The 18759-nt window shown below is 44.6% G+C and overlaps 2 protein-coding genes across 10 annotated transcripts in view; one reads left to right on the plus strand and one right to left on the minus strand.

Annotated features, from left to right (window-relative positions):
- The window catches only part of ALK (ALK receptor tyrosine kinase), a 316680-nt gene extending 302429 nt beyond the window's left edge, over positions 1 to 14251 (plus strand). For 3 of the 4 annotated variants that reach the window (XM_075496570.1, XM_075496567.1, XM_075496568.1), the window contains 7 exons: positions 2050 to 2147; positions 3246 to 3338; positions 5070 to 5171; positions 6415 to 6549; positions 7130 to 7220; positions 8537 to 10615; positions 13338 to 14251. In XM_075496570.1, the coding sequence (XP_075352685.1) occupies positions 2050 to 2147; positions 3246 to 3338; positions 5070 to 5171; positions 6415 to 6549; positions 7130 to 7220; positions 8537 to 9241 (1224 nt within the window). In that variant the 3' untranslated portion in view covers positions 9242 to 10615; positions 13338 to 14251. The remainder of the gene's footprint in view (positions 1 to 2049; positions 2148 to 3245; positions 3339 to 5069; positions 5172 to 6414; positions 6550 to 7129; positions 7221 to 8536; positions 10616 to 13337) is intronic. The other variant, XM_075496569.1, reaches the window with a different exon arrangement.
- CLIP4 (CAP-Gly domain containing linker protein family member 4) overlaps positions 14228 to 18759 on the minus strand; it is a 35873-nt gene continuing 31341 nt past the window's right edge. For all 6 annotated transcript variants that reach the window (XM_075496576.1, XM_075496571.1, XM_075496575.1 and 3 more), the window contains one exon: positions 14228 to 18655. In XM_075496576.1, coding sequence (XP_075352691.1) covers positions 18334 to 18655 — 322 coding nt within the window. In that variant the 3' untranslated portion in view covers positions 14228 to 18333. The remainder of the gene's footprint in view (positions 18656 to 18759) is intronic.

An 18759-nucleotide genomic window follows, 5' to 3' on the forward strand; every position in this document is an offset into this window, starting at 1 on the left:
TTAGCAAGATTGAGCCTCACCCGGGGAGGTGTCACACTAGTGCTTCCAGCATGCCCACTGCTCTGAGCAGCGGTGCATTGCAGCTGGCATTGTCCATTCATCTGGGGAGCAAAAGCTGTAAAGTGAATCTTTTGGTGTCTCAAGGCTGCTCCCCTTGCAAAATGAATCCCAAACCTCCATTTTTCAAACAAATTACATGGCTAAATTGTCCTTGGCTGGGCAGTCACATCTGTTTTAGGACTGTATTTAGCCAAATAAAAGGTGGAAGGAATTCATCCAAGGAGGGGAAGGAAGGGGAAAAAAAGGGAAAAAGATAAAAAAGCTATGCTGTTCAAATCAGCTTGTGGCTTAAGCCTACTGACTGCCTTGCAGTATAGCTCAGGTCTGGAATCGATTGCACATAAAGAATTGGGCTTTTTACTCGGGTTTTCACTTCAGGTTTCTGACCCTTGCTCAGAAGAGGAGGGAATAGGTAGACCGAGATATTAATTTCCCTTTGGTTATGCCCTGAAAGGGAAAAAGAAGGCATCTGCATCCTTTCTTACTGTAGCCATCTTGTGTAGCTGGTGAGTCACTTTAACTCACAGAGGTAAAAAACATTATTCCCCCTTCCCCACAAAAGGGCGGGGGGGGGAAAGGCTTTATGTTTTCAGGAAATGGTTACTCTACAAAAAGAAAGGTTTAGGGAGTGGCATAGTCCTGTGTTTTAAAGAATCAGTTAAGTATATATATGCAACGAACTATACTGTGTAAATAATAAAATACAGGCAGATGATACATGGTCACAAACAATTTTGCTTTATGGCACTGCACTAAAAAAGTGGGCTTTGTTCACACAGAGATGCAGCATTTTTCAGTTATTTCGTTAGTCAAGTATTGAGGCCAGGTTTTTCCTAATCTCTTCAGAAGACGTTAAGACTTTTTTAGGTTTTACCAGCCAATGCCCACTGTTTAACTACTGGCTGCTGCCTACTGCAGAGCCTGGGCTTATTTCCAGTCCCAGTTAGCAGTGGTTTAGATCAGGTGGGATGGCCAGCACAGCATCGCATCAGTCTGGAGATATGTTTCATCACAACAGATGGGCTGGCAGAGCCAGCAGGCTCTGTCACTGGTGAACCCATGCTGGTTTGTGCATCAGTGGGAGAGACCCATGGGCAGGTGTGCCTTTTGGGCACTGGTCAGAGTCGTAGGTGTCATAAGAGAGCGCTAGAGGGTGGGATAGGCTTGTTTGGTCCAATAACTAAGGCCACAGATAAATACTTAGCTAGCAAATGGCTGCTGTGGAATAAGCAGTCACTGCCACCCAGTTGTTTGTCATCACCCCGCTGGCAGCAGCAATTTCCTCCTCCCCCACAGGACTGGCCGCAGGGATCACTGATTCACACCTCAGTGCAGAAGCTGATGGACTGGCTTCAGAGGCCAGCAAACGCGAGCCGGGGCTAAGCCTGCGCTTTTCACTAAAGCATCTGGCTCCTGCTGGCAAGGGCTGTAGACTTCATCAGAGGGGCAGGAACAAGGAGCTGGCAGCCTTAGTCTTCCATAGCCGTTGGCTACACAAACCTTGTGTCAGTGCTCTGAGGGGCAAGATAAAACCTACACAGATGTGGAGGAGGGAAAGAGCAAATGTGACTCATGCCATTATACAAAATGTCATTCTCATTGTTCAAGGTGACTTTAGAGAGGAGCTAGCAATAATACAAAGAAACTGAGTGAGGACCAGTTCAGGCTACAGATCTCCTCAAAAATCATGCTGAAAATTCAGAAGCATCTTACATGAGGACTGGGGGAAATTCTTACAGGCCCATCCCAATGGAGCGGGAAAGTCGAATCCAGATGTTCTGATTTTGTCCCTGGGATTTGTATGACATCACGGCTGCACATCCGTTGCATAGTTCGTGGATATGAACTCCCTCTTGCACATTTTTGTAATCCCTTTGCATATTAACACCTGAGCTACGTCACTTGTTGGAGAGTCCCCAGCGCTGTATCAGTGACGAATCATGCCATGTTCTTGCTTTTAACCCATGTTTGTCCCTTGTCTTTTGGTAGAATCAGCCCTCCTCCCTTTCCATGCTGGACTTGCTCCACGTGGCTCGTGACATTGCTTGTGGGTGTCAGTACCTGGAGGAGAACCACTTCATTCACAGGTAGGTGAACACATCTGTGTCAGCATGGGCATGACTTGCATACAGGCCAGCACAGACTCGTAATGCCCTGCTTGATATGTTTATGTCCTGCTGCACTCTAGTGGCTGGATACCTTTAAACAAGGTAGATAAAATAAGAATAATAGAAGCAATTAACAGAAAAGCTGCTATAAATCAGGTTGTAGACATCTGTAGTTTTACCAAAGATCCTGAGCTCTCACAGTGCCTGTACTTGTGCAGCCTGTTTGGCTACTCTGCAAATGGAAACACAAGTCTCGTGACAGAATTCTTCAGAGCTCTCCCCGTCATGGATTTTGGTTAGTGCCTTTCTGCTCATTCTGGAACCCTTTTCTTCTCCCTCTTGAAGAACGGCTGTACAAGTACAGCCAGGAGTGCAACACCTCATGACTATTGTTACCTGCTCCTGCAGAACAGGGTGTTTGGCAAGTGTCTAAAATTCTGCCCACTGAGTAGAGATGAGTAGAGAGAGATTGTAGTTCACTCTTCTGAAAGAGTTACCCACAAGGTATGCCACCATGTTATCCAGATGTCAAGGTGTACTTCAGCCCAGCAGAGGTGGAGCTGGAGCTTTACCTACGTACACAGATTCAGGCCCATACCTTCAGTCTTCAGAGCAACACCTGCACATTGTTCTTCTGCCTGTCTCTGACAGTACAACGCCCGTTTGACAATATTTGAACAAGCACGCTAGGAACAGGTCAGTAGATCTTTCCCCAGACAGCTTGATGTTGGGACTAGTACATTGCTGAAATCAGCCCCACTGCTTGCAACTCCTTAGAGACTTAAAAATAGCTCCTGGGGTGAAGGGAGGCTCACAGGAGACCCATCCTTTCAGCTGGAAGATGTTACATGAAGTTTAAAGAGGAAATGTTAAAGAGCAGAACAGCTCCTGCTGTTGGGGTAGATTGGATTTTGGGACATCAGTAGTTATCCATAAATACTGACTTTTCTGGCTGTTGTGGGCTCTCTGCAGCTCAGGAAAGTAGGTACTATTCTTTGTTTTCTTTTTGGCTTGCAAAATTGTCAAATGATTAAGTGGTTCTTCTCTTTCTGTTGCTTTTCTTCCCTTTCCTTGTAGGGATATTGCTGCCAGGAACTGCCTCCTTACCTGTCGAGGGCCTGGGAGAGTGGCTAAAATTGGAGACTTTGGAATGGCCCGGGATATATACAGGTAGCAGAGCTAAGCCCAGGGTATCCGCAAGTGGAAGCTCACTAAAACAAGGGAGGAGCAGTGTTTGTGCAGGAGAGCAGGCTCGTGTGCTGCTCTGCATAAACCTAGCAAGGCGAGAGTGGAGAGATTCCATCCTGATGAATCCCAGCTAATGTTTTTTTGGTGTTTGCCTTCACCTGTAGTTTAACTGTGTTCTGAAGACTTTTCCCATTCCTTACAGCTTTCTTCTGGGTAATGAAGTCTGATAGTCATGCAAGGCATTTTTCTTCCCTCTTGTACCTTGTCCTCAGTTTCTTGTCTTTACTTTCTCCACACTGAATGGCATTGATGTGCCCTTTTGTTTTGTGGTCCCAAATCATTCTGAGTTTAATCTCTCTCCTTGACACTACCCCTGCCCCTTTGGTTTGGTGTCATCAGTAAATCTCCTCAATTTACTGCAGATAAAGGAGGAAGGTGCAGAGGAAGGTCAGGAAAATGTAATCACCCGAACTGGAATTCAGCCAGGACACAGGGTTAACTAGTCTGCTCTTGCAAGAAGTGCCAGGAAATCTTTAATGGCCACGAGCAGTCAGGGCTGCAGTTTGATATCTCATCTTCCAGATAGCACCTCCAGAAGTGCAGCACCATGTCCTGCTGTGCTGAGGAATTGATTTGCCTCTGACTTGGAGGAAGGAATGCCTCGTACTCAGTCACCCACACTGTTTTTTCCAGTGCCATGACTTCTTTCTTTCCTGCTTGGGGATTCTCCTGTGCAATTACTAAGCCAGGCCTGACACTGCTTAGCTTGAGATCTGGCAGTGTCACAGCCTGAGGTGATGCAAACAGAGCGCTACCTTCAGAAACCCAAGTGTATCAGAGCTACTTCTTTTTTTTCCTTCCCCTCTCTCCCTTCACAAAGAGCCCCCACTTTGCCCCACTGTCAGACGGGACTCTGCTGGGACAAAGTAGCATCTGTCACACTCACACAATCAGCAGAACCGACTGCCAAGACGAACGCTTTGGTGCTGAGTTTTCAAAGGTGCCTTTGAAGTTTGCACGTTTCTTTGTCTAGGAATATCCTTTGGATGCTCAGGCTGTGTTGTTATGAACAGTGATACCAGCTTGCATGAGCAGCCTCCTGCAGCTGCCAGCACAGGATTTGGGGCTTGTAGGTTTTATTTTAAATGACGACGACACTAAAGGACTGATGTAATTCCTGTCTCAGGAGCACGGGAGGCTGATTTTTGTACTACTGCCCCAGCTCTAATGGCCAAGCATCCTCCTCGTCAAGCTCCTCGTTCTTATAAAGGGTTTTGGATTTCACTTGCAGTGCTTTAGGCTGGGCACATATGGGACAGGCTTTGTTTATTTTTGGTGTAGATGCTCAAGGTGACCACATGTGAGGTGAGGTAGAGATCTTGCTGTGGCTGAAAAGTGCAGGAGGATGGCTCTGCCAGCAGCAGTTTACTGTGTGAGTAATTGACTGGGAGTATGCACACAGATAAGGATAACTTGGGTTCACCAGATCAGGCCTAAAGCAAGGGAGATTAGAGCAGTCCTTCCGTGGTCTGCCCATTTCCACTATTTTTGTGAGAAGGAACAGGTCTCTTAAGCATTTTCTCTGCCATGCTGTTTCGCCTAAATTGGTCTCTCCTCGGGCTCATAATTTTAATATTTGTAATTATACAAATCCTGAATCAATGGCATTTTCTGAATTCTTGGCTGACTCTTTGTTTTGTTTGTTCTTTGCAGAGCCAGCTACTATCGGAAGGGTGGGTGTGCAATGTTGCCCGTCAAATGGATGCCTCCTGAGGCTTTCATGGAAGGGATATTTACATCAAAAACAGACACATGGTACACTTCCTTTCCTTCTCTGTCCCGTCTGTCTGTCTGTGTTGTAACCCCTTTTGTAAAGTGTGAATATTTTGTGAAAAACACATGTTCTTGTTCATTTCTCCTTTACTAAAAAGGCAAGCTGGGCTTTCAGAGCCAGTAATCTTGGAGGAGACAAGGGAACAGAAAGATCAGATCTGTGCAAAGGCGGGTGCTGCTGGGGAGGTGAGCAGGCAGGGAAGGGAGGTTGAGGCAGATGCAGGTGCTGCTTTGCTGCTACAGGGAGGAAAGCGTTAGTTCCACGCTGAGGAAAGCAGCACGGGAGACTGCAGGCAGGATCCATCCTGCCAGTGAGGGAGAAGGGCATCATGTATTGTGGCTTTCATCTTTCTCCTGGCCTGCAGCAGCACTGTAAGCTCTTGAGTTGCTGGTGGCCAGAGGAGGGAGAGGGAAATTGGGTGAGCAGGAGGCAAGAGCTCGGGACGTGGGTGGAGGGTAAGGGGCTGGTGGGCAGGACACCGCTCCTGAACAAGCCCCAGCAGAGGGGTGGAGGCACACTCGCTCATACAGCTGAGCTGCTGCCTGTCTCAGCACCAAGCGGAAGAGTTTCCCATTGCTGCACATAGCTCTTTGCAATTTTAATTCACAAGATCGTGATTTCCAAGCAGCTGACCAGATGAATGCTTTGGAGGGGGTCCTGTCCCAGCCGTTGTCCCCAGGGCTTTGCAGGCCACACCACACAGGCCCAGGGCTGTGGTGTTAGCTAGGGAATGTTCTTATTGTACGCTGAGCTACGGGTGGGGGCTGTGGGGCTCAGAGCATCGGCGGGGATTCACTGGCATGTTATTTCATGCAGGGTAGCTTATTCAAGAGGAAAAGTTTGTCATAAGTGATCGGGCCACTGCTCCACTGAGTCCTCTCTCCAGCAGTGGCTGATGTCGCAGAAAAGCATAACCCGACTTTCACATTTGTTACATCTAGTTGAACAGTGCTGAGTACAAGGGCAAAGCAACCATATTTACCTACCTATATTGTAGACTTCACTCACTTAACAGTCAACTACTACTATTCATTAAATGATTCAAAGTCCACTGTTACAACTGTGCAGCTTATTTACGTCTGAATCCTGAAGCAGTGATTTCCACAACCTGCCTGAGCACAGGCTGCAAAGAGCAATGCTGACCGTACTGTACCTAAGGGCATTGCCCCCAGTGATGGTCATTGCTGTGTCCTTCACTTTGTCTTCTTTTGCTTCTGTATTCAGGTCCTTTGGCGTATTGCTGTGGGAGATATTCTCTTTGGGATACATGCCCTACCCTAGCAAAAGTAACCAGGAGGTTCTGGAGTTTGTCACCAATGGAGGAAGGATGGATCCACCTAAAAACTGCCCTGGCCCTGTGTATGAGATTTTAACTCTGATATGTTCATGCAAATAACTTTCTGTTTCAAATGCTGTTCTCTAGTCAAAAGTTAATGACTTTTAAGATTGATCTTATCATGGCTGATCTGCCTTATTGGACTTGAGTGCCAGTGACTTCTCTACTGTTTAATTTTTCTGTCTGTTCTGGAGAATAATTCAGGGCCCCTTTGAGAAGTACTGTCCACTGCTTGTTTGGTCAAAGATGGTGCAATATTTCTGTGTCTTAGGTTAGCTGTGAAACTGCAAGTGCATAAGACTATTCACAGGTAGGGAAAACTGGGCTCCATTATCTGTAGCCCTGCCTGCCTTTAGTGAATTGTCCAAGGGGTTTTGGGTGGGTGAGTTATTTCTCTGATGTGCTGTGGATTTCACCCCACTGGTGGCCACATTTCAGTGGTTACCAGTATATCAGTTGTCCGACTCCAGGGAAGGCAGAGCACTCTTCCTTGTTAGAAGTCAGAGCGGTGATGCGTGCTTATGGTTTCTAAGCTGCAGTGACTAGCTGTTATGTACCAACAAGATCTGCCATTTATGACCATTTCCCATTCTGCTCTTTCAGTTATCGCATTATGACCCAGTGTTGGCAGCACCAGCCTGAAGACCGGCCGAATTTTGCCATAATCCTGGAGAGGATTGAGTACTGCACTCAGGTATCGGTGTTCATTCGTCTTGAATGAGACGGGTGGAGAGGGTTCTTCCTGAGGAGCAGTCTAGGCAAGCCAGAACACGAGAAGAGGAGGCAGCGCTGCATTACTGCAGTCCAGGGAGACTGATGTCAGCCTGAGACCAGTGGCTGGGATATTTACTTCATCCGGTGGTTGATCCTTCTTGTCTTTCACTGCTGAAAGGCACAGGCTTACACAAGCTTACACAGCTTTACAAATAGCAAACCTGTAGCTCTGCTTCTGCTTATAAAGGCACAGATTCCAACAAGCAGAAGAGCTAAGGCAGGCCAGCACCCGTACGCACTTCACATGCTTCATGTCACTTGTGTTTACCCTTAAGGCATGGTCAGCACTGAGCAGAAATCATCCTGGCTCAGAGCACCCTTTGCAGGTGGCTTCTGCAGCTGTTGGCAATTTTCTGAATCTGACTGCACTGGAGAAGGCAGGTGGAGACAGCCACGCTAAAGGAGTGGGAATTCTAAGGCTAGGCAATGGGGAAAGGATGTGGCTGGCTTTCCAGGCCAAAATCTGATTTATTTTTTACCACCATTTTTAGCTTATGAGGAGTGGAGCAGTTTGGAAAAATTTTGCTGCCTGCATCAGCGCAGGCTTCTTGTGTGGCCTCACACAGTTATTTGCCTCAGTCAGTTTGCTTTCCCTTGCTGTTTGGGAGGCTTGGTCTGTTTTTCATGTGTGTTTGGATCCTGGGATTGGGAGCCATTGTTTTCTGCTATCTATAGCTTGCCATGGCGTCTAGCAATAATTAAAGGTTGCCCAGATCACCACATTTTCTCTCAGTTTAATTTTCAAAACTGCTTAAATAGCTCACAGCCGCAGTCCCTGTGGATTCAGGCTTCAAGGGGTCTGCCAGTATTGCCTTCTGTCTGCATTCCCATTCCTCCCTTGTCGTGTGGAGGCAATACCTTCATGGCTGAAACTTTCTCAATATTATCTGAGAATGTTATGAACTTCGAGATGATATAGATTCCAAAACAACATTCCCACAGGAAATTTGGCTGGACATAAAAAATGTTTTTCATTGGTTTTGTGCCTCTGCTGTTCTGTGGTGAGTTTTAGGGTTGCTTTTTTTTAAAGAGTTCGATTTTAAGGGTATCCCACTGCATCTCACGGCTAACTGCATTTTGTCAGCATCCTCTACGCATGGAATGGGGGCTCTGGGTAATGGGAACGATGCTCTGTGATCATAGCATGACAGCTGTCAGATGTCAGGTTTTTAATCAAGTCCGAGTGTACGTGATAGTAGCACACTCTTGAGAAATTCTCATTGTTCTCTCCGGCAGGATCCAGATGTCATCAACACTGCTTTGCCCATAGAATATGGCCCATCAGCTGAGGAGGAGGAGAAGGTAGCGATGCGCCCCGACGATCCAGAAGGAATTCCTCCTCTCTTGGTCTCCACACACCAAGACAGAAAGGATGACAAGCAAACTCTGCCATCTCCACCACCCCTGCCATCAGCCATCACTGCTGGAAAACCTCTAGGGAAAATGGGAGCCTTGGAACCGCCACTGCCGGGGAAGGTGCAGTCAGCCTCAGCAGGGGGACATATCAACATGGCCTATGCCCAGTCCAATCCCCCTTCTGAGCTGCACAAAAGCCGGGGCTCCAGAAACAAGCCCACCAACCTCTGGAATCCAACCTACGGTTCCTGGTTTGCAGAGAAGCAGGCCAGCAAAAACAGTTCTCTGCTGGAGAAGGAGATGCCCGAGAGGGAGAATTTGGGACAGGAAGGAAACTGTACTGTGGGGCCCAACATTGTGACTGGCAGGCTGCCAGGCTCCTCCCTGCTATTAGAGCCATCTTCCCTAACAGCAAGTGTTAAAGAAGTGCCTCTCTTTAGGCTCCGCCACTTCCCCTGTGGGAACGTCAACTATGGATACCAACAGCAGGGCTTACCCTTGGAAGCCTCCACGCCACCTTGCGCTAGCAGTTACGAGGACCCCGTCCTTAGAAACAAGAGCCACATAACCCAGCAGGGGCCGTGAGAGCCCTCTACCCTCTTGACTTTTCCCCCTGTGGCCCCTGAGCCTTGAAGAGATGTCCTGTTACCCAATACACCATGAGCAAGGGATCTGACAGCATTACCTTCCATTTTGTGCCAACTTGCTCCAAAAGTGCCACCCTCGAAGCTGTAATTTCAACTAACCCGAGAGGCTTCAGATCACCAGAGCCCCACCAATACAGTAAAAGAAACAAGGGGGAGGGAGGATACAGGAAACAGATGTTAACTGCAAGGCCCAGCTGCTGTTGCATCAACTCATACGCATGGTTGTTGTCATGCCCTTCCTGTGAGCTTTTCTCAGTTGTGCGTTCTCTGCTTAAGTGTAAAGCCGCGGCTCACTGCCTTGAGTGTTTCATGTCTGGGGTTTTCCGTGCCAAACTTGTGGTTGCTGTGGAACACCTGGAGATCTCCTGCAGCTGGCAGAGGTTGTAGTGGGTTTGGGGAGAGCATCCTCTATCCAAACCGAAAAAGAATACAACAGTGCTGAATGGTGATGCAATGGCACATTCCCAAGTTGTGTTCCAGCTACAGTCCGGTCTTCGAAAGTCCTTGAATGCACAGTGGTTATGGGGGTGTTGGCAGGGCAATAGAAAGACACTGGTCATACTGCATCGCTTGAGAGAGGAGAGGAAGCATAGAGGATGGGTGTAGATGCTATGAGGCATTCTGCGTTGGGGCGGGGGCGTGTTTGGCTGGGTTTTTTGTTTTGTTTTCTTTTTTCTGTGCTTAAGCACTAAAACTGAGTAAAGCCCTTTAAAATTCCTTCTGTCCTACAGAAGTAGGAATGTCCTTCATCAGGAACCTTGTGCATGTCAAGTGGAGCCAAGGTGAAGTTTTAAAGGACTATGGTCACCAGAGAAACTTTCACCGTGCCCTGACAATGGACAGCCACCTGCACACCTCAGAGGTTTACAATAGCCTTTGACATACCCTGTACAAACAACAACATAAAGGCAGAAGACTACATCGTGCCACAATCCGGATGCCAGATACTGTCTGTATTTGAAGGGCTTAAAGCCCTTGTTCCTTTAACAAAATACGTGTACGATAGTGGTTTAAAGACAAACACTGCATTGAGTCATTTTGTACACCTTGTGCATGAAAAATATTCCAGTTAAGTGTATTGTCAAAACATAGATGTAGGAAATAATTCACGTGTAAAGATGTGCATTAGTAACTTCAACTTAGCGTTGCAAGGAGCTGTTTTAGCATGAACGCTATCCAAAAAAGGGGTGCCTATTTCCATAGAAATGGGTGTACTGGAGCATCGGCAAAGGAATGTGAAGGTGTTCTTCAGTCCGAGACTCTTTGTTTCAGTGAAGTGACTCCGAATCTGGCCCTGGATCCAAACATTAAGGTAAGCTTCCTGTCTTCGTAAGAGAACAAACCAGAATCCGCATATGCATACTCCTAACCTTTGAGATGTGCAGACTGAAATCAAAAGGGCTTGGTTTGGGCCACCACCCTTGTAAAAAAAACATTAGAGGGGGGAGGTAGTGTGCTCTCCTAACCTGCCTTTCTGACATCTCTGATACACGGAACTGAAACCCTTTTTTAGAGGAACGCTAAAATTGTGTGTGGTGGTTGGTTAACAGGGCTGTGCTCTTGTGCTGGGGTCAGCTTGAGTCAGGGGCTGCTCCAAATTTCATGTTCGTCTGCTAGGGATGCATCGCACCACTGCTGCGTGGGCTTGGTGGGGATAATGAGGGTTTCGGGTGTTGTGCTGCTGTGCACAGGCTTCTTTAGTTTGAACTAAGAGAATATTTGTGATCTCCAAGGTTATTAGGCTCGCAGCTCTTGTCATGAAATAGCCACTGGGGAGGGATTCTGTCTAGCTTAGGAATGTGTTAGTGTCACACTGGTCTCTCTCTAGCTCAGTAAATTCAGTGGGGTACTTTTCTAGAGTCTCAGGAAAGCTGATTAATTCAGGAGGTAAGCACCATCAGAACCATTTCTTACACTAGTATATTATTCACATATAATAGCAATTTTCATTTAAATATTCCAGCTTTCTTGTTTTCAGAAGGGCTGAAACTCCTTATTGTTTTCTTTAACTCTTCTTTGCATAGGAGCACACTCTGAATTTTTGCTGCCCTGCCTCTTATGTGTAACTGAGGACAGAACCTGACCTGTATAGTGATGAGCGTTCCTAAAGAATACACAAGAACAAAAAGTTGTGAAGTTAATGATCTTTGACTAGCTGAAATTATTAATTCTTGGATCTGAGGCACCACCTCTGATGCTGCACAAATGCAGATAAGCTGCCAGGCTATGATGTTAAAGGTAGCATTTCTAAAGAAGCTTTAAAAGCACGAGCTGCAAAAGATGATTATAAGTTAGTTTGTGGGGATGAAGGGGGAAAGGCAGGCTTTCCCCAGCCATGGTGATAGCGTGATTACGGCTCTGCAGCTTGTGCTGTGCAGTTATTTTATCACAGAATTTCAACTGAAATACTCTTACAGAATGGGAGTTGTAAAAAATGAAGGAGCTAAACACATTACTGCTTCTTACCTATGGAATACGTGAGGAGATAATTCTGGTCAGGGGACGTGGTGAATTACTACTGAAATTCTCCGGTCTGCTGGGTACAGTGCATTGAGATAAATACTGTCAGCACTAGCAGTTGGTTTTCAGTAAGCTTCCTTCCTGTGTCTCCAGTGTAAAATGCTTTGTTGTGGGGGTTGTTTTTGTGTTGGGTTTTGGTTTTTTTGGTTTTCCTTTTTTTTAAATCCCCCCTCTGAGCTCTTGGAATTCAGAAATGTAGTTTGGGGTAATTCTAAATGTAAAAAACATAACATCTCTGAGCTCTTCCACAGCAAGCATTTGGTTTGGTACCCCTGTGTGCTGTCCAAGCACAGTACCCCAGTTTGCAAAAATTGTTTTGTAAATACTGATGCTAATCGAATCTTGCCACTCAGAAACAAGGCTTGGAGCATTTGCCTGTCCTCTTCCTTAGAAAACAAATAATACCATCAATGACAAATGATTTCCATTAATTAATGGCCTGGACCAAAGGGTGCTCTGCTACTTGTGTGCAGGCTGCATCAAAGAAAGCGCATGACAGTTTCCTGGTCATTCTGTAATTGCATTGCTTAACTGTAAGCGTCTGCCCCGTTGCCAAAGCATTGCTGGGATTTCAGTGACAATGCAAGATTGTATTTGTATCACTGGGATGATGTGAAGAAAGCGTTCCTTAATTATACCTGTTTCGTCTGTCACTAAAGTACCAATTCACACTCCGGCACTGTCAATTACTACAGCATCTCAAATTAGCTGAAGGGCTGACAGAAACGATGTAACATTTAACCAGTAAGCATGTGAGAGCTGCAGCTGCCATGCAGGTTTGCCCTGGGTGGAAGAATTACTAGCAGCAGTTTGTTCAGCGAGGTAGGAAAGGAGTTTCTGAAGGGCTTTCCCTGGGGTAGGGCAGAGGGAAACAACAGAAACTCGGCTTTGTGTGCTGGGGTAAAGCTAACAGACTGCAGTTCAGAGGTTATAGACCCTGGGTGTTGTGTAAAGAGCGGAGTAATTCACTTGACACAGTTGTAAGGAGATTGTGGCTTAAATTCTGTACAAGAAGGTACTTTATAGAATTTATTTTAGCATTTCTCTTAAAACATCTGGAAGTGCTCAGTGTTCATGTTTCTTCTGTTCCAATTTCTAGCAGTTTCATTCTAGCCCATTTCCTGTAGCTGTACACCATTAGCAAGTGGATTTTGTCCAGTCATGAACTAGGAATTTTTAATTTCTGTGTCTAGAAAGATTCACCTGTTCAGTTCTTGGAGCTGCAGGGAACAGAAGGGGCTTAAGTCACCCTGAGCTCAGACCAAAGCACCCTGGCATGTGTAAATCCCAAATTCCCTTATTAAACCCCTCCGCGCTAGGCTTACAGTGTTGTAGGAGAAAAAAATTCAAGTTATTTTAACCCTCTTACCCATTTTTGTCTATGACTTATTTTTTTAAAATGTAGTTTATTAAGACAATGTACATTTTTTTTCAGGAACTTGTTTTTAAGACTCTTGCTCTTTTTCATTGGCAATATTTACATTCTGGTCTTATGTGTCTTCCTCACTCTACAGTGGAAAAGCGGGAAGCCTATGATCTACAGCATCTAAAGCACGACTGGGAAAATCCTGTGCTACCACTCTCATACTCTGAAAATGGCTTATTTCCATGTGGATGTTACCTCTTTCCTATAGATGTTAGGTAGGTTTCTCATTCTGTAAGCTGCTGAAGGTAAACTAGGTTGGGCTGCCTGTTTATCTGCCTTTCCAGTTGTCCCTTCATCTTCCTTTTCGCTACTGAACCTTGTTTCTCCATCATGTGCCTGGAAATGAAGCGAGGCAAGACACTTCCTCGAGGATCAGTGGAAGGAGTGGTGCTTTGCTGTAGCGAGGGAAGGAGGTACAGGTACCACAGGTTGAAAGCACAAGGGCTGCGTTAATTTGGCTGAGTCAGCCTTTCACACTGGTGTAGTATCGCGGGTCCACTGGCTTCCCTCCCCGCGTGTTCACAAAAGGACGCAGGCTCAGTGGGAGAGCAGCTGCAGCCCTGCTGGGCGCAGTCGTGTATACACTGCATGATGTAAGAGGTCTGAAATAGGCGATGAAGGATTTAACTTTGCATGTCTGCTCCTGTTACTGAGCCTATCTTCTGGGTGACAAGAACCTTGACATAGGAATAGCATAAAACAGCCTTTCACGGCAGCAAAGACATCACAGTTTGTCTGTCCCAAAGTTAAACCCATCACAGGAAAATGTCCAAATTGTCTGCATCTGGCTTCTTTTAGTAACGAGCTTCATTATAGGAGTGTCTGTCTCATGTACAGCAGTTTATGCAACATTGTTTATAAAGGAAGGGCCTGTGCACTTCAGGGATACTATGAAGAAAAATACTAATATATGGTCATTGAGTATTTTGTATTGAATAGTGTATTTGTATTGTAAACAAGTGTAGTGAACCACAAGGCATGAAGACAAATAAAATAACTGTAGCTGGCTTTCTCTGTGTTGGGCTGTGTAATGATTGGATCAATGTCAGAGGGAGGTCTCTGGACATCAATTTTTACTCGGTAAAGTTACAGAAATACTAAGGTACACCGACACACAAAGGAGCAGGTGTGGTGTTAAACTGAGACAGTTTGTCTGTTTAAGACTTGTTTGCATTGCAAATGTCATACCTCCAAGTTTCTTACAGAGAAAGGTGCCGTTCCTTCTATTACAAACCACCAAGGCTGGCTTTTACCTACAGGAAATGGGCCAGTATAAAAAGAGAACAAAGTACACAGTTGAAGAGGGCTTTTAGGTGTTTTCATTCCTAAATGTTTATATCTTAAGACAGCATTTTGGGTCTGGACATGGACTTTGAGTAGGTCTAATTATAAGCTGTATTTTAATACAGTCGAGTGCCAGTATTGACTCCTATGCCATAGGTAGCTGCTTTCTCAAGAAATGGTCCTTGAAATTAGGACTGACTTATCTATAAACCTTATTCTCCTTCACTTGCTTATCCACATGCTCATTCTCCTGCAGGATAGTGCTGTGGTTTAGTTAACAAGACTTTTTTCCTGAGCAGGTATCCAGCAGGCACCTCTTGTCTCCCTCCATTTCCCCCACACTTTGGTTCCTCGCTATCTTAACTGAAAAGGGAGCTCTCCTGTGCTCTTCTGGGAGTAGAGCTATGCACCGGACAGCCACCACATACTGGTTTGGATCTGGCGCTGGCTGGCAATCTTTGCTCTAATTTCCATTTTTTCCAGAGTTGTCTGTCTGCAGCGAGGCAGCAAAAAGGATGCGGGTGGGTACTCTACTATGTGGCTTTCATGGACGCTGTTTCAGTTTCCACCTGGTGTTTGACAAGGCTTCTGCAAAATTTGAACTCTGTTAAAAGCCATGACATAAATGCTGGACTTGCCACCTGTGCAACACTCTCACAGGTGACAGAGCTAACTTGTCAGAGAAACTAGGTTATGTTTTGCAAATCTGCAGTGCCAGTTTTGGATCCTTGTGCCTCAGATCTTGCTGGATAGCAACACTTTAAAAGCACAGGCTCCCTGCCCAGAAAACCATTACTGTCAACATCTGCAAAACAATCACTGAATCCAGCTGGACTGAACTCACTAGAAATAAATTCCCCATCCTGGGACACCTGAAGACAGTTCTTCTCCTCCTGTTACACCTGTGACCTCTCCTTTCCAGCCAGTGTCCAACAAAGCTGGAAAGATTTCATTGCTGAGAGCACTGAAGAAGTACCTTTGCTGAAACGGGACCCCAGAGGCATGCTGTGGAACAAGGACAAGCCTCAAAGTCCGCACAGGCAGCACAGAATTGCTGGGGACCATCTGTTTGTTTATTTGTATAACAGATAATATTTTATTTATATGGTTTATAGGGACTTTGAGGATCATTTGTCTTTTTTCTAACCAGTCTGGGGCTGTGATTGTACAGACTTCAGCACAGCACCTAATTTCAAACTTCACTGCCAGTTATTTTCAGAAATTTTTTTTATGACACGAAGTGTCCTCCTGCAAGAGTTGGAGAAAAGGATTATGGCAACTTACCTTGGATTTAGGGAAGTACAAATCCCTTCACATCACCAACTTGAAGACAGCCATCAGTAATCCTTTCTGGAATGGAGGGACTTTAGGCCACATAAATTGACACTGCTTCTTGCTTTCTCGCAGAAGATCCTCAGTGCTACCAAAACAGCTCCATACTGATAACAGTCCTGACTTGCTCCTCTAACCTACAGTGCTCTAGCTCATTATAGTCAGAGCTTTCAGGAGAAGTATGCAGCTAGCTGAAGCTGAAATTGAAGGGAAAGCACACTACACCAATGCCCAGATAACATCCATGCCCTCTTCTCTACCCATCAGACAGGATTCAAAAAGTCCTGCAGTCTTTGCTAGCCCAGGCCACTGAGACCCCACTTCCAGCTGAACTGGGTGTAGCTACAGAGCTGTGGAAGGTGCAGCCTGACACCCTTGGAGAAAAAGAATTACCAGCAAATTAGAAAACTCTTGGAAAGAGGTTATTCCCCTATATTCCTTCATCTGTGCAAGATACACCACACAGAAATAGTGTGACTATAACAAACTGCCTGATCTTGCTGCCTTACCCACACACTTACTCCCCTACATACCTCCTGAAGAACTCCAACTACCTATCAGATAAAGCCGTTACATCCATTCCATCTTGTCAGGCAGGAAAAAAAGAGCATTTCTGATAATGAGCATTTCATCACAGAAACTAAACTGCCCACCCAGGAGCACAAGGCTGGGACAAAACCAGTGAAACGTGCTGTAGTACAAATGCTTTTGTTTGACAACTGGCAGTTCTGTACCGAATAGCTAGAAGATATAAAAACTTCTGGTTTATATACTGCAGTTGCTGTTCCATGCTGTATCCTGTTTGCCTAATTTGTACATAAGCACAGAAGTGAGAGGATGTACGTTCTGTAACGACCCAATGAAAATTTTTTTCCATACTATTCATCAGGGTTTCATTTTACTAATACCAGCAAGAAACAGATATTGGACAAAGCAAAGTTCAGTACATCACTGAATATGTGCATCTTCAAATATAAAGCATTGATTTTTTTTACATTCAAAATTTACAGCTTTTATATTCAATTAAAAATTCCCATAAGTTAGGCTACAATATGCATTATTTTAAACACAGCTCTGGAAAAATAGCTACAGCAATATTTAGAAGATAACAGCAGCAGAATTCTGTCTAAAAATAGGATATTATGATGTAATTTAAAGTGTCACTTCTTCAAGGAGGTAAGAGCAAGCAGATTGTTTAAGAATAAAATGACTGTTCTGGAACACAAAACCATCCTGATAAGCTAATGTTTACATATGCTGAGCAATTAAAATACATTATATGTTTAAAACATGGACAAAACACTAGCTGTTTTAAAAGGCTGATGTGCAAATAACATCACATCAAGGTGTGTTACAATGCTGTACCTAAAACTACCCTTAATTTATCATAAGACTCTTACAAGAAATTTATACTGGAAACGGTTCCGAAAGAAACAAAAAGAAACATGTATCACAAACGAATCAAATAATGTTAATAGCTTGCTTGAAAACCCTGCATATAATCCATACCACTGGCAGGAATTACCAAGTTGTATTTATACAGACTTAATATTTATGATGAGGCTATTACGTATAGTTCCACTCCGGGTTTATTTGCATTTAAAAACTGATACTCCTAGCCTGCAGCACACCAAACAAAAAAAGTCTTTAAAAATGAGGAAAAGCTCTCCAGGAGAGTGCAAAGTGCATTATTTTAAAGAGTGCTTCTTGTACATAGCTCTTTCTACAAATGCATACAACAAAAAGTGCTTTTTACTACACAGACTGACATGCAGCATATTTGTGCTTTTTAAAGGCTTTTTATTTAATTGCTGCTGTTCACTAGGATAGCCGCAAATACTTATATTTATCAGCCCTTTTGCGTTCTGGAGGGGAGAAGAAGAGGGATCTGAATGATAAAATGTAAAAATACTTCACAACTGTTGGAAAAAGGGGTCTTTTTTTTTTTTTTGCTTTCTTATTGCTAGCAGCTGGTATTGGAATTGACAAAGTGCCTGGTAACCAGACTAATGTCACTCATTAACCACCTCCTCTGTCAAAAGCAGGCAATGCGCAAAGCATTATCAGTTCATTACTACATGGAGGAAAATTGTTTAAATACTGCATGAATCACAAAGCAACTTTAGAGAATATTGGAGATACTCGCATTCTCTAACTGGAACATTATTCAAATAATGCAGCATCTCAAACCCAAGATGCTTTTGCAATAACCTTCCCAGGCAAGGGCTGGTTCACTAAGAAACAGAACAGTGCTTTCACTTCTTAATGCGACTGAACTTTTTTTATCTATATATATTTTTTTAATCTATATATATTAAAATATATATTATATATACACACACATACATATATACTTATATATATGTAAAATGCAAATGCAGATTTAATAATTTAAAAATAAGTTTGCATTCTAGATGGGGTCTTGTGTGCTTAAAATAATACTTCCTATTGTATGAGCACATTTTGGCTCAGCAAATATCGTCTACAAGTTTTGCCCCATTAATCCCACGATAGGTTACTCTGCTAGGTCGAACTAAGACCCCGTGGTTCAGCTTACAGGTGAAGTAGCGCTTTTCCCCCACAGAGCCATCATTCTTTCCCTTGGCACTTCTGAGTTCAAGTCCAAGCCATATCCCTGGTGCAAAGTCTGTAGGACCAATGTACCTGATTGTCCCCATTTCATTGGAGCTGGTCAGAAGAACCTGAGAGCCTTCATGCAGCTTCACTGGTCCCTCAGTGTTAGCTGTAGTGGTATTACTCCAGCTGCGCCGTAACACAGAGCTCTTGGATCTAGTTGGAAAAAAAAAAAAGGAAAAAAACCAAAGTCTTGTTTCTCCAAAACACCCAGGGCAAATCTGTAATTCAGTGAAGTGCATGGGAAAAAAACTCAACTC

Source organism: Mycteria americana, chromosome 3 (genome assembly GCF_035582795.1).
Source record: "Mycteria americana isolate JAX WOST 10 ecotype Jacksonville Zoo and Gardens chromosome 3, USCA_MyAme_1.0, whole genome shotgun sequence".
NCBI classification, from domain to species: Eukaryota; Metazoa; Chordata; class Aves; order Ciconiiformes; family Ciconiidae; genus Mycteria; species Mycteria americana.